The sequence below is a fragment of the Anser brachyrhynchus genome (genome assembly GCF_964034855.1).
Source record: "Anser brachyrhynchus genome assembly, chromosome: 4".
NCBI lineage: Eukaryota > Metazoa > Chordata > Aves > Anseriformes > Anatidae > Anser > Anser brachyrhynchus.
Window position 1 is genome coordinate 49,420,000 of NC_137698.1, and position 15,473 is coordinate 49,435,472.

Here is a 15,473-nt window from a genome sequence, read left to right on the forward strand (position 1 = left end):
CCATGGGAGAGAGGTGACGTTGCACAGCAGAGGATGAATCAGGCCCACAGACAAAGCTCCCAGGGACAGGGACAGGGCTGCATGCTGCCAGTGGGACAGGCTCCAGGCACAGCTCTCAGGGTGCAGCGGAGCCCATGCAGTTGATGCGATCTCACCCTCCTCTGCCTGAGGAGGGGCATCTGGAGATGGGATGGGCATGGGCTGGTGGGTATGTCTGTTCACAGATCCACGGGTCTTTGGACTCAAACGTCCCCTGGTGCGGTTCAGCAGCACAGGGCCTCCTTGGGATGGGTCTCGGTGTTGGTAGGTGCCTGGCAAGAGAGAGCTTGCTGTGTCTCCTCAGCACAACTGCCCAGCATCTCGGTGGCTTTTTGTCCAGTCTAGCACGGCGGAGAGTTCCATATCTTCCAAGACCAGGTTGCCTATGACTAGCACTGCCTTTTGAGCCATTGATAACGTTTTGCTGAGGGAAAATGTGTATTGTGAAGGCAGAACTGTCTACTAAACACAGATGTTGGGATTTGTCCTCCTCTTTGTGTTTTTTAACTGTTAATATTTAAAGTAATGTTTTATCCTGTAAATTTTGATTGAAAAAGCATGGCCTACTCAGTTTAGAGGTTTAATGACTACAGTAAAACCTGCATTAGGATTGCCTCCAAATGGGCCGTCCTACTTTTAAGTCCCTATTAAGTGTCACTTTGCATTGGTGTTGTATATTTTGATTTGGCCCAGGGCTGGCTGCTGTCAGCAGCTAATCTTTTTTTGTAGCCTGGAAAGTCACTTAGGACAAATTAAAGCGTATAGGATTTTTTTTTTAAACTAGTACAGAATGTATTATATAGATAGGGAGTTACCCGAGCTTAATTAACTGCATTAATGCATAATGTACTGCAAATGCCTGGAAACTGTCAAGAGGAAACCTTACTGTTGTCTCTGGTGAAACAGTAAGCCCTGAAGATGCTGGCACTCAAGGTGGTGCTACCTCTTCACTTTTCGTGCCCCTCAGCCTCCCACACAGCAGAGCCTCAGCACTGCTCTGTGCTGCTTTTGGAAGAAAACTCTGATGTCTAACCTGGAAAAAGCAGGGCCAGGCTGCCCTGGAGCCTGGATAAAAGAAGCTCACTGGTGTTGTGCCAAGGGACTTTGCTGTGAAAACATCGTGAAGAATTTCTTGAGTTGCCTGTATTCCTGGGACAAGTTGACAGTGAAGGAAAGGAATGAGGACACCAAAGAGAGGTGTATGCCATGTGAGCCTGTATTCTTGCAGTCCCTTGCTTTTATTCATCCAACTCGCAATGTCTAGCACCGATGTATGCTGCATAGCCTCATCCCTGTTTACGTGCAAAATTGTGGGAAAATCCTCTAGAAGTCCATCCTCCCCCTTTGTCTATCTTTTCTTTTTATTTGGACATTTCTGCCACCTAAAGGCAGTCAAATACAGAGTGAACGATAGCTTGGAATTGATTCTGGTTGTTTGAAGAGAGGGACCAGAACAATTACTTCATTTCTGGAAACCACCAACCAAGGATGAAGGCAGAAAACACTGATGATGAAACCCCTGCTAGAATTGTCTGGTTTTGTTACAGCACTATCCTTTCTTGTTATTGAGCAGCGCTTGGCTAAGTAACTGAAGAAGCTCTGTGCTCATCCCATTACGGTTATCTGTGGAATGGAAGAGTAATCTCTCAAAACATGGGAACTCATGACAGTCTTTTCGTTTAAGTACTGTCCTTTTAATTCCTGCAGTAACAGGTGGTATTTTATGTCCCAGTGCTTCTGTTGGAAAGCTGAATGGTTTTGACAACCAGTCATCCGATTGCAACGAAGTTTTTGAATTGCATTCAGAAGATGAAGGCACAGCGATGCTCTTGAGGTGTTAGGTTAGCTCCAAGCTTTTTGCCAAGGTTGCTGATCTTCCTGACTCTACAACCCATGTTCAGATGGATCCTCCAAGAGAAAAGGGAGCTCTGGAAGCTGACGGTTGCTGTCTCATCATCCCATCTTGTCAGTTTGGGCAAGTCTGGGTCTTGGCATGCAGCCCAGTGTTATCAAGAGTTCCTGCACATTTGTTTCCCTGTGCAGTGCCCAGCCACAGCATCATCTTTGCCAAAACAGTTGTGCTTTTGATATAATTTTGTAGGTTTACGCATTGCTATTTGTGATTGAAATATATCCTAGCAATCTGATGTGGCAGGTAGTTACTGAACATAGCAACTCATCTCATTGCCACGGCACAGAAAATGTTTGGGAAAAAAATTATGCTGCTAGCACTTGAGTTAGTGGACCTGAATTCACAGGTAATGGGTGAAGGAGCCCCTGCAATCAGAAAATTACTTTCTTTGTGGCAGCTGGTCCTCTGCAATGCAGAAGGCTGGAACATGGAGAGTCCAGTTATCCACACTTATTTACATGCAGTGTGAGCAAAAACCCCATCCGAATAATGAATGTTAAATGGCATTTCAGTATTTTGTTAAAAAAAGAGAAGTCATTTCTTCAAAGTTGTGTAGCTGAGTCTAGACATGGAAATAATTTGTCTGGAGTTTCAGAAATTCCTGCTTTTCTGCTGTTTCCACTGATTTCTATTTAGACTAAGCTTTTGAAATCTTGCTTAAGTGGATATTTATGAATTTGGAATTCTGCTGTTGACATCCAAATGCAAAATTTTTGATCAATGTATTTCAAAAATCTTTTGCCAAAAACTGATCTTCTAAATACAGCTGATTAAAAAAAAATAGGGCTTTTGAACCTCAATTATCCAATAGTTTTACAGTGCAGAGACAACTACTGTGAGCCAGTGGTGTTAATTCTTCAGTTTATTGTGTATTTGGGGGAAAAAATTATGGATAGACTTCTTCAGAGGCATTCTCTAACTAATTATGTTTTGGCACACAATGAAAGAATGTGATGTTCTTTCACAAGTGTTTCCTTTCAATTTAAACATTGTGCAACTGGAACAGCACTTAAAAACCAGATGAAAAAAGGAAGAAAACTTGAGGTTAAGTGCTTTTTCTATTTCTCTGTGTTCTTCTCTGGTCATTCCTGTAAATTCTGAATTAGCAGTAGAGAGTGACTGAAATTTTAGCAAAGGAAAGGGAACACCTACAGCTGGCATAGAGTTTCCTAAGACCATAGAGTCTGTGGAAAAAAGAGTAATAGAAGTCAGTGGAGGATTTTAGATGTCTTCAGTCATGTCACATTTAATTTTAATTGCCTTTGAACAAAAAGCATTTCCTTTTTTTGCTTTGCGTTTAGAGACTCTGGACAGGGCTTTTGCTGACTCAAAAGCTTGACAATTCTTATTTTCCACCCTTTGTTCCTACCTTCTTGTGGCTAGCTGTCTGTTCTTGTTATTAGCAAAAATCTTTTTTTTTTTTTTTGTGCCCCTGCAAGAAGAAATCTGTGGATACTGTTGCAAGATGTGCAAAGCAACTTCTGAATTGTACAGTGAACAAAGAATTTGATCACTGGAACTGTGGTCTCTGGCATTGTACATCCTACTTTGAGAAGGGGGGAAAAAAAAGAAAAACTGTGAAGAATCTCAGTGAGGTAAAAGGAGTAATGTCAGTCTGTGAATGAAATCTCATCACTGAAGCTCAGGGAATGTGAGGATCTGGATTTTAGCTTTGACCCAGTTAGGATATACAACCCAGCAGCTCTGTCTCCTGCTCTTGGCCTGATGTCTAATTAATAAAAAAATGAGTGTAGAGTTTTAATTTGGTACCATCTCTAAGGAGGAGGGTTAGCAAGCCCGACTCAGAATTCCCAGTGATTAAAATGGGAATTATCCTAAGGATAATATCCTAATTAGGATACCAGTTTTAGAACCTAATCTTGTAGGTGTATGGCAAAAAAAGATTGAGTTCGCTGCTACTGAGAAACACACTGTGACTGCTAGCAGTGGGACACAGAGTAAGTTTTCAGAACAAGAAACTTAAAAATGATAAAGAACTTTCCACTCACCTGGGATATAGTATTTATGTGTTATATAAAGATTCTTATAGCACAGAAATTTATATGTCTATACCTTCCACTGTAACTACACATTATTTTTCTGTCAAATCCCTCAGTAACTGGAACAAAAGCAAACTGGAAAAAAAACAGCCATATGAAGCCATTAGAGATGTTTTCCTACAAAAGTCTCATAAAATAAGCAGCCACTGCTTCCGGGAGAGATGAATTACCTACCAAGCTTTTTATCTATTAATTTTCAGTTCAAGTGCAATTCACTCTGGGAATGGATAAAATTTAATTCATTTTGTTATTTTTATTGGAGGAATTCTCAGTGGCACTTTGTGGTACCATCTGAGCTACTCAACCCTGGAGTTCTTTAATACAAAAGGTATCAGTAATATCACTCTAATACTGCTTTAGCCACTTCTCTCAGGAAAAGAAGATCTAGGGAATAATTCTGTCCTGAATGTCTTTTTAACTCTCACATAGTGTAATAAAATGTAGTAAGACTTCAGCTTTGGTGCAGCTTTCAGCAGCGTTTTGGTCCACAGCTTGGCCTGGCCTGGGAATGTGTCTCCTTCTCCTTTTACAGGATGAAAATTGGACACCAAATATCCTGATTAATCCCAGGTTACAAAGGTCTCACAGAAAAGATAAACTTGTTTTACAGTGGTGTAAAATTACCTTAGGGCAATGGGAAACGTGTGTATGTCCTCTGATGCGTGATAAGTGATAACAGCAGAAGACCTTTCTCTGACCAAAAGAGATTTCTCTTAAGCACTAAGAATGCTATTTTCAGGATGATGTGGGTAAGGGACTATACAGAAAGACAGAAAGGGGCTTTTTCCCCCCCCCTTTTTTTCTTAAGTATTGTATTCACATATAATATATACACATAGGCAAATTCAGAACCAAATGGAAAGTTTACAAGTCAGCTACTGTTGCTGCTAATTAGATAGGAATCTTGATTTGACCTGTAGTAATCAGGCAAAAATGATAGGAGAGTGATCAGAGGTAATTACAGCAATGCTCTACCCTTGGAAGCGTACCCTGTGTTTAGGGCACATTGCCTTAGCTAAGGGTCATGCCCTTGAGCTACTATAGTATTACCTCAGGATTTCTTTAGGCAGACAACAAGAGTTGTTCTGCAGTTTTTATAGCTTTTTGTGTATTGCAGGAAGATGCAGGATTTAGATAGAAATTTGTAACTTTAAAAAAAATAAAAGCTCATCTGTTGCTTTTGAACTCCATCGCTCAAGTTGCGCAAAGAGGAAGGGCAATAGCAAGTTGCTGGGTACGGAGATTTATCAGAGGAGATCTACAGAGGGAAAAGTTACTGCTTTTACTACTGCTGACCGATATAATTTATCGGTGATATGTGATACCTACTGGATTCTTGTCTCTGTTCCAGTTTTCTGAGACTGCAGAAATGTGTACGCGAATTGCAGTTATATACCAAACATGCCACTTGATTTTCAGCATCTTAATAGAGATCTCAATGCAGGGGCAAACAAGTCCATTTAAGGTGTATGATGGAGTCGCAGGGCATTTCTTACAAGAGAATTCAAAAGGGTTGCTGCCTCTTCTTTGGCTGTAAAGCAAACCTAAACCCCATGAAAATCCCCAGATAAATATAAATGAATATTTCAGGGTTTTCTCTGCAAGTTTTATGAAAATAGAGTCATGAAAGACCTGCTTCTTGAAAAATTTGGCATATGGAGGATATTTTGCATGCGCTTAATGTGTATCCTAGCATCTGTGGTGTGTGTTTATTTGAGGTGTGTACCTGGGCACAGCTTCTTGTGTTCATCCACCTTGGCATGGTCCATGTGCTTTTCCTAAGGTTGAAATGTCCTTCCTGTCTAATTATCACCGTGATAACATGATGATCTGTAAATACACTTCTTTCTTATATCTCCTCTGTGTTTTTATGTGATAGTGCAAAGCATTTTTATGATAACGATTAATGTGTTACAAGTGTTACAGGCCTTGCTGTAAGGTACCCAAGTGAAGATCTTACAAGCTTGAGCGTGGTAAATAAAGAGAGCAGCTACACGTATTTTACATTTGCCTACGTTAGATTGGTTGGTTTATATCCAGACTAACTATCTAGCACACATCATCTAATGCACATTGATGGTGTGGTGACATTGGCTCCCATTGTTTTAAAAATTATGCAAAGGTTTGTATTGGTCTCCAGCTGAACTTGCCAGTGGAGTGCTTTAGAGTAGCTCTAACAGGAATCCTAGATTGGCAATACTGGAAGCGGAGGTATGAGTAGGAGGGGTCCAACATGCATTGCATTTGATGTTAGGCCTAAAAACTCAGTAGTTGTATGTTGTATAATAAATTGGCAGTAGCTGAGTGTTTTCTGCATGAATGTCACCCGTGGCAGTCTGGCTAACGGCTTGTTGCATCCTTGCATCACTCTTTGCTCTATTGGCATACACTTCTGCAGCTCTGTATTCAGTCTTAAGGCTTGTTCCATGTTCTTGTTCTAATTTTAGTTTGTTTTGGGGTATTTCTCTTGGCAGAATTACCAAAAAGCAGACCAAGACCGTATGGGTTAGTGATTCCAATTAGTACCAATGCAGATGGAAGCTATATCTCCAATATACTCTCTGCAAGCCATCAAAGAAGATCAACGCGGGAGGTATCCCAAAGCCCCAAGCAGCTGTATTTTAACGTCACTGCATTTGGAAGGGAATTCCATCTCCGGCTGAAACCCAACACTCATTTAGTGGCTCCCGAGGCGGTAGTGGAGTGGTATGAAGACTCTGTGGAAACTGGAAATGGAAATGATGCTGGTAACGCGAGTCAGACTAGAACTGCTACAGAGAGGTTATGGAAAAGAGAGCCACTGTGGACCAACTGTGCATACGTGGGAGACATAACTGACATCCCCGGAGCTTCTGTTGCAATTAGCAATTGTGATGGTCTGGTAAGGCTTCTTCAGTGGTGTTCATGTCAGGTGTTTTATCACTTTGCACACAGCTTCTATTGCTTTTGAGTACACAGCGCTAATGATACCATTTTAAAAGCTTAATTTCTCAAATCCCTTAGAAAATGCCTCAGTATACATTTATGCATATAGTCTTTTTGCTTTACTCTGGTATAATTGCTCGGAGTTTGATGAACAAAGTCCATAATGTTGCTCGGATAAGAGAGAAAGAAATCAAACCTGCTATTTGTTGGTTTTCCTTTTTACTTTCATGAGGTGTTACAAATGGGAAAATGAATAATGAAGGTATTTTAACACTTAAAATAAGATCTTTTGGTGAGTGAGCATAGAATCTGGTGTCCAAATCACACTGTGTAGTTCTCGGGCAGCAAATTTGCACGCTGCCCTGTAGCCCAAGAATAGCAACAGATTTAAATTCAAAAGGGCTTATTAATAAAATAAACATCCTTTTTTTTTTTTTTACATGCAGTTCTGTTTTTCTCTGAAGGTATCATGAGAATCAACTGGTTCACATCTATAAATGTTTTGTTCTCAAAACTGTGCTGGCCTGACTGCCGTGTTAGTTAAAAATGCGTGATATTTGATTGTGGCTTCAGCAGATGCAGTGACTGCCTTGGTACACAAATCCTATATTGAAAGACTGGGAATATATTGAGTACACATACCATTCGTTAATTCAATCATGCGGTAAAGAAAGCTAACAATACTTACCTTGTACTCTTTAAGTAGCAGGAGCAATGGTGGAACATGACTGCAACATCCAGGAAGATTAATGTAGTGGTTACTCTATTGCTATTCAGGAGAGGAATCATATGAACAAGTCTGCAACAAGAATCCCTTCTTGGAACTAGGTTTCCCCCTTCCTGTCACATGCCAGAGCTGTTAATGATTTGATTCCATTTTATGATAAGTGCTGGCTAGCAAAGCTCCTAGCTTCTGCAGTGTGCCTCTCCTCTGCTGTACATAATTTATTTCAGGTAAAGCACTCACTGTATGAGCATCCACATAAATGTCTCAAACTCCTGATTCAACACTTAGGGCTATGCACAACCAAAACTCCTTGACTTTCCTTACTTGAAGAAAAAAAAAAAAGGTGGTGTTTACATCTGAGGTTATCAGCTACTGGCAGTTTTTCTTTTTTTTCTTTTCTTTTTTTTTTTTTTTTTAGTGGAATCTGTTGACAGTGTGCTGTGTTTACAAAGATCATGCAGACATCTGCCTGGACAGATAGAGCCTCAGATGCTGCTCTCACGATGAATGAGACCATTGGCCCGAGAGCTGTATTTTAGCAGTAATCCTGAATGAAGTTCTTGCGTTAAGTGACAGAGCACTTTAAGACAACAAATTGGATTAAATGGAATTAGATTAAGGGGTACAGCAACATCGGCAGAGATCGCCATGTGGCTGACAAGCTGCTTTGTGGTGTGCTTTCAGTTAACTGAAATGAGGTAGTTACTGTCTTCACAAACCTCCACATATTTAAGAAGAAGCTAACAGGTACCAAAAGGATCCTAAATAAAGAACAGGAGGTTTCTGAGTTGTGTGTCATGTTGCCACAGCACCCAGGAGAAGCCCCTCAGGTGCTTTCCAATGTTTTATGGACTGAACTAGGAGAAAATGTGCTTTTTGTTGAGGAGGAGAGTGTGTAAATGCTTCTGACTCTCTGTTGTTTCTGTTCATCTCAACCCAACCTGTCCTGTACAGTCTTTGTGGGACTTCTTCAAGCCCCTGAGGCACCCACCACACGGCAGGGTTGGAAACCACCATCAGAGCATGGACATAGTGAGTTGTCTGTGGCAAACTGTGTTGCCAGGACTGCTCCCTGACCTGCCTGCTTATGCACCCCTCTTGCCAGGACCAGACCTCAGCTGCCACTTGAGCTGCTGTGCTGCATTTCATGTTGCTGCCAGGGGGCTGCTGGGCTGGCAGAGAGCTGCTGCAGTGGCTTTACTGCTGCCTGTTTTGGACAACTATGAGAACAGCTCATGTGCTGAAAAGTATCTTTTTGGAGAGCTTTTGCTTGCTTACTTCACCTAGCTGTTGTCGCAGTCTTTAGGAGCTCTAAGCAAGTGCGTGTGAAATAAATAATCCTCAAGATTGATGGGATTTCAGTTGGCTTTTTTTCTCCCACCAGCTCCAAGGTTAGCAGAAATAGCTTGAAGTTAGCATTTCTGGCTTCTCTGCTGCTGTACTATGCCTCTCTCAACCAAGCTAGAATATTTGATCCTCAGTGTATCCTGAAGATGTGAAGGGTGAGATGATATGGCTTAACAGAAACTGGAACAACAGTGAGAAATTCTAGGGCCATGTGTCTATTTGAAAGATTTATTTTCGACTTCAGAGGAATTTAGATGCTTGCCAGTGTAGCCAGCTAGGTTGTTACCTTTTGCGAAAAAGAAAAAGGAATCACTATGGTTGCAATTCACACCGCGTGTAGCTTATAAAGCAAGTTTGTTATCATCAGTGACAGATGAAGAGCACTTGGCTTGCCACCAGTTAGCAAAAGCCCTCATAAATTTTATTTTGTGCATGAGGAGATTTTTAATTATGGCTCTTAAGACACTTGCTTATAGTTGGGCAAAATTATGTATTGCATTAACCTATACTTCATAAAGAGTGCTCAGTTTCATATTATTTAGGGTTTGCTCTCAGCACTAGCTGTGTGAGGTTATGAGGAACACAGCAGTGCTCACTTTTGATTCCTTGATTGCAAATACACAGAATTATTGGCATTTACGCTAGTAGAGCAAGGTTTTGTCCATGGTCTCTTCCTGAATCTAAACTTAGGTTTAAAAACCAAAATACATGAACGCTTTTGTTATGAAGCAGTTTACATATCTGCTTTTGCAGTAAAAGTCATCTGCATGCCATAAGTTTTGCAAATTCCAATCTTCACATCTGTTTAATATCCCTTGAAAGTAACTTTGTTACAAAAATCACATGCATGTGCGTGCACTTGTCATAGCAAAAGAACACTTAATTAGTCATGTAGAAGCTGCCCTTTGTTTTCATTACTGCATTTAAAAATGTGTTAGTGAGTAACTGACAAATGCTATGAAATGTGAGCGACAAAATACGATAATAATAAAAGAAACCCTGCAAAGTAGCACTTCCTAGTTTCCATATGTAAAACTCAGGGTGGATAGATTTGTAAAGCTCATTCTAACTTTGATGTTGTAAGGGTAGTGCTGTGCTGTGTTTAAGAAAGCTGGTGTTTCCTCAGGTTTCTAGGGTACATTTCTCCAGTTATTTTCATCACAATTGCAGTACTTGTTGTCAAAGTATGTATAGAGCTTGTCAAATATTTGCCAGAGTTGCAGCAAGACTTGTAACTGAGTTGCAGACATCAAGCAAAATCATCCTTCCCAGAGTCTAGACAGCATGTGGAGGAGTCCTGGCTTGTCTCAGGTCAGGAGGACTGTGTATTTTGTAGCTCACTGCAGTAATTTCATCTCTTCTGTATGAAGCTTGCTCTGCAGTGGCAGCCTTTTGAAGTTAAGATGGTTCTGTTGTCGTGCAGCACTGGTGATCTGGCACTGGGAAGGGAAGAGTGTTGATGAAAAACCTAATGCTTTTCCTAGAAGTTTACTCTTGTGTCATTCTGACATTCATCAGCTGAAAATAACAGCACCCTTTGGCTCTGTGGGCTTGAGAAACTGAAGCCTGTGATCTCTTATCAGAGAAGGGTAAAAGAAGAAAAGCTCTTAATAACTTTGATCTGCAGATGATGAAATCAGTTTCACAGACAGCAGCCTAGATTTAAGTCTACTTGTTGATCCTTTGCCTTTTCTTTATTTGGCTTTGGCTTAGTAAATGTGCAGAGGCAGAACGTGTTGCAGTGATGGAAGGACATACCACTGCAGGGGCTTGGCAAGGCCAGGAAGAAGGCTCCATTTACCCAAACAGCACTTGCGGGGTGTTATCTCCTTCCCTCACACGTTCACAGTTCTTCAGTTCTTGCATTCCTGTTTTTCATTCTGTCTCCTGCCTGCTTTTCCTTTCTTTCAGTGCCTGTACAACATGTCACCTTGGTGCTCTTCTGTCTGTCTCGTCAGACACGGACTTAACAAGGAGAGCCATGGTTATGAAGGGTTATGGCCAGCTCACCTGCACAAGTCGCATGGCCCCCTCCTATTTACATCTGAGCTGCATCTTCCCTTCTGTCCTCCTCATAAAGACCAGATTGTGCACAGTCACAAACAACTTAATATATTCCAGTCAGCTTGACAGGCGGCATTAATGGTGCCTTCTCATCTGGATAACTGTGGGAATGGGTTTTGTGTGTCTCTGTACTAATTTAAATGTTTAATTTAATGTATACACACAAGCAGAGTAGCTGAAGTTAATCTGCTCCCAGGTGAGCATACACAGGGCAGCGTTCCAGTGTCCGACTTAACGGTAAGTTTCCTGTTCTAAGATGCTACAAGGGGCTTAAGGGTTTTGAGTAGTTAACTGCTCAAAAGTTACTGAAGTTTCTGGCCTTGTAATTTTGTTGCTAAGGAAGTATGTTTCTAGAGCAGCATGTGGTTTACAAAAGTGGCAAAATAATTGCAAGATGTTAAAGCAGGTGGAAGTAAATCAGTTCAAAGCAGATTTCACAGAACGCAGTTTTCACATATTGCTTGTGCCTGGTACAGTGCTGCTGCAGAAGATGCAGAAAATGACGAGCTTCAAACAACCACTACAGATGTTTGAGACTGTAAATAAGGAGAACACAGCAGACTTTATGTTTAGAAATAAGAAAGCAGAGACTTTTAAGTAAGTTTCTGCCTTTTGTTGTAAAGAATTACTTGAATTTCTCAATTAGCTTTCTTCCTCTTCTAACAAAATCCTAACAGCTGTTGGTATGTGATACATTAGATTGCACTTACACTGTAGGATCTGTCTTTATGGACATATGTCTACTTGTTTGAGTTATGATCTAGTTTATATTTTCTTTATGTAATGCCAGAAAAGTGTGAATGTCTTTGTTTTGTTACTTGAGCATTAAGCTTACTTGCTTTAAATGAAAGGGCCAGACCCAGTACGCTAGATTTTCGATTGTTGACTACCAAGCAAAATGTCACTTGCTTTATCAGTCAGCCATGGCCTTCGGGTCCAGGGCTGCATACACTCATTTGAAAGAATGACTGTTTGCAAATGAGAGGTCTTCAGCAGTCTACCTGTCTTTTCAAGTGCAGCTGTTGAACAGGGGGAATCCTTAAAGACAGGCAAACTGTCAGGATCTGTCATTATTCGTGACAGATGATTCCTTGCTTATTGTCATCCCTTTTTTGTGAGGATGTCAAAGCATGAAGGAGCTTGTGTATGTCTTTGAAGCTGTTACAAATCAATACTTCTATGCAAGTTTATGTTTAGCTTTTGGTATTTTGGGAGTCTCAGTATATCCTGAGTGTTTGGTTTTGAATATTTGACATTACAATCCCCTAGCACAGATCTCTTGAAAGGAGGAACAACTTAAATGTTAGTCTTTAACTTTGTGCCTGAATTTCACCCTTCATGAAAGGAAGCTAATGGAGGTTTCCTACCCTCAGTGGTTTTGGCATTCTTTATGTTACTGGTTACAAAGTGTTTGAAGTGTTTGAATGGTGGAAGGATGTGCAGAGATGCACACAGTTAGTTTCCTTTGGCAAATGTGCTGGAGATATTCAGGCTAGAGAGACTTGCACAAAGATTTAAGTCTCGTTCAGGAAAACCCATAAAAATATGCATAAGTTAAGGCAGGTGGTTAACTGCATACTTAGATCTAAGCAGTTTCAGTGTTTTGATTTGTTTCAAATGCTTTTTATTACCCATTGTTCCACCAAGTCTTGAGTAAAAGCAGGTTTCTTGTTCACGTATTGGCACTAATGTATTGTCTCAACGTGATTTCCTCCACACTGGTGAGGTTACGTTACTAAATGAAGAACTGGCTTTCTAGGAGCTGGTGATCCTTTACTCTCAGCATATTAGAAAAGCATTTTGGAGGCAAATGAATTACTGAGGAGCATCTGGTTACAGCATGTGGGAAGCTCTTCTGGTTAATACCAGTGTCCTTAAGAAGGATGTTATTAGGGACTCATAATCAAGCAGGGCTGTGTGTGCTGTGTTTGCTGCTGGGATCATGGGAACGCCTTGAGTGCAGAGCCTCAGCACAATGGCGGTGAGCATGTGGTGGGAGGCGTGGGTGTGGGTGCTCTCGGGAGGGTCAGGACGCATCCCCAGGCCCCTCGAGGTCTTTCCTAGCAGTCTCTCCTCTCTGAGGGCAGCATGGGAAGTTGTGCACTTCCGCTGTGGCTGAGTGGACATCTGGTAATCCAGCACCTTCTGGGAGTGCGAAACACAGGGAAACAAAATAAACAGCTACAGGGAGATGGAACCACGCGTTGCTTTGTGCAGACGGCCGCAGTGTCAGACCAACTTAACGTTTTTACATTCGTGCTACCTGCTGTATCGCCTGCTTCCCACAGTAATTACATCCCTGCCGTGAACTCCCTTGACCTGCCATGCCTGTTCTTACCAGTTACATTTTGCTGTACTTGGCAGCCCTGCAGACTTATTAACTGGGCTTGATACGTTGCAGCTGCCTCTTCGGATTGACGGCCGTGGTCTGGTAGCCGCGGTCAGTCCTCCCAGTCTGGGTCAGTCGCCGTCAGGCTGGGTTTGGACCTCGTCCCTGTCACCCCTCCAGTACGTAGCACTTCCCAGAGGCTGATGCAGCCTTTTCAAACACAGTAATCCCCAGTAAAAATGATTTCTCAAAGTTCAGGAACTTGGAAAAATGCAGTGCCATCATGTTGTCCATTCAGGATTTAAGGCTTCTTGCATAAAACACTGAGGGTAGGAGTATCGAGAAGGGAAGTGATAGTGATGGTAGTAAAATGTTGATGTAGTGCAAAGTAATACAGTGTGGAAGATTGTTATATTTCTAGTTTGCCTCTCCTTGAGGCTGTCACTAAAAACAAGCTGATACTTCATCTTTACCATGTGTAATGTAGTCAGAGTTTATGCTGGTGTTTTCTCAAGCTCCATTTACTTCTTGTTTGATTTTATACGTTTTTCTAATGGGGTTGGATTTGGGCCAACAACGGGTTTGCCTCTGCTTCACATAAGATCTGACTCAGCCCATGTGTGTCATCCTCTCCTGTCCTACAGGTGTCCCATTCTTGCTAAGAACAAATTCCCTTTTCCCGTGCAAGACCTACCTTTTTCTTCTTCCAAAGCCCTCAACAAACTCATTTTTGTGAAGCTTCTTCTGTGGCAGGAAAACGCCAAATAAGTGCCTGTATTGTCCTCAGAATGATAGATACCGTAGGTAGATGCATGAATCGCTTGGAGAACATTTGCAAAAAAAGATGGAACCAGATGAGAGAGTGGGGAGGAGACCTGAGGCTTTCCAAGTCCCAGGAATCCCTCTCCGCCTCCCCTCCCTGTACATTGGGACTGTTACCTCAGCCTATTACCAAAGTAAAATTAAACCCAAATAAAATGAAAGCTCTTTTTTTTCGGAGATGCAAGGCTAACTAACCTCTTTGCTTCAGCAGGTAGTTTTGGAAGCCTATTGCTCACACCAACTTCCTGCCTGCCTGTTTGAGGATGGTGAAATGGGGAAACCTCCGTGCTCTGTGCTTACTGTACATAGTAAAAACGGTTGTGCTCAGAGTTTCCACTTGGTTGTATGCTTCATGTTTTCAGGGCTGATTCACCCGCTAAGTCCTCCTCTGAAATGATCATTTTCCTATGGGTTGCAGTTCTCTCTCCCTGTTGTTCCAAGAATTGCGTGGTCATAGGAAAAACTGAATCGACATACAGTAGTATTGCTATGGACTTAATGTAGATCAAGTTAGGCCAGGATATAAGGAGCTGCACAAATATCTTTCATAGCACGGAAATATGTGATCAGTTTGGGTAATAGGTTTTCCAAATGGAAAAAGATGTCGTGTGTTTTTAAAATGGAGCACAAAAGCAAAAGGCCCGACAGTCTCACTGACCTGAAGAAATCCCTCCTGCAAGAGCTGTTTTCCTCCTGCGTGGAAAGGGGCAGAGGCACCCCTATCTGCTTCCTCCGTCCTCTACAAAAGGTGCTGAGAAGAATCCCCCAAAAGAAAAAAACAGGAGTGTGGGCAGATTAGGTTAAAAACAAAATGAAAAAAAACCCACTGAAGTATATTACACATCCCCTGGTCCCTGTCTGTCCAACTGATGATGCAGCAGAAAGAACTGCTGCCATGACAAAGAGAGAGGAGACTGCAGAGGGATCACAGATCTCTTGTGCTTTGGAGGATGAATCAGAACCTTAAAAAAACATTTCTTGTGAGAAAGGGGATCATAGACAAATTTGAGGGTTTTTTTTTTTCCATCTCCTGTAGCCTTCTCCTGTGTGATCTCTCAGGTGGAGAAGGAAAGAGCAAGATCTGGGACTGTAGGCAGACCTGAGTGGGATAGTTGAAGGTTACCTTTGAAGTAACCCAGTCATCCCCCTCATCGCTTTAACTGCAGTTATTCCATGCACAAAACAGGGCCTCGTGATTCCTGACAAAACGCTGGGCTGCTGGTGCCTATGTGGTTCCTACAGAGCCCA

General features: G+C 41.7%; 1 protein-coding gene across 3 annotated transcripts in view; it reads left to right on the top strand.

Moving 5' to 3' along the window:
- ADAMTS3 (ADAM metallopeptidase with thrombospondin type 1 motif 3) overlaps positions 1–15,473 on the top strand; it is a 160,197-nt gene that overhangs the window by 38,373 nt on the left and 106,351 nt on the right. For 2 of the 3 annotated variants that reach the window (XM_080591577.1, XM_080591576.1), the window contains one exon: positions 6,486–6,892. The exons of the other annotated variant lie outside the window; for it this stretch is intronic. Coding sequence is in view for 1 of the 2 variants with exons in the window: in XM_080591576.1 (XP_080447702.1) it covers positions 6,486–6,892 (407 nt within the window). In the remaining variant the exon portion in view is untranslated. The remainder of the gene's footprint in view (positions 1–6,485; positions 6,893–15,473) is intronic. 3 annotated transcript variants of the gene reach the window in all.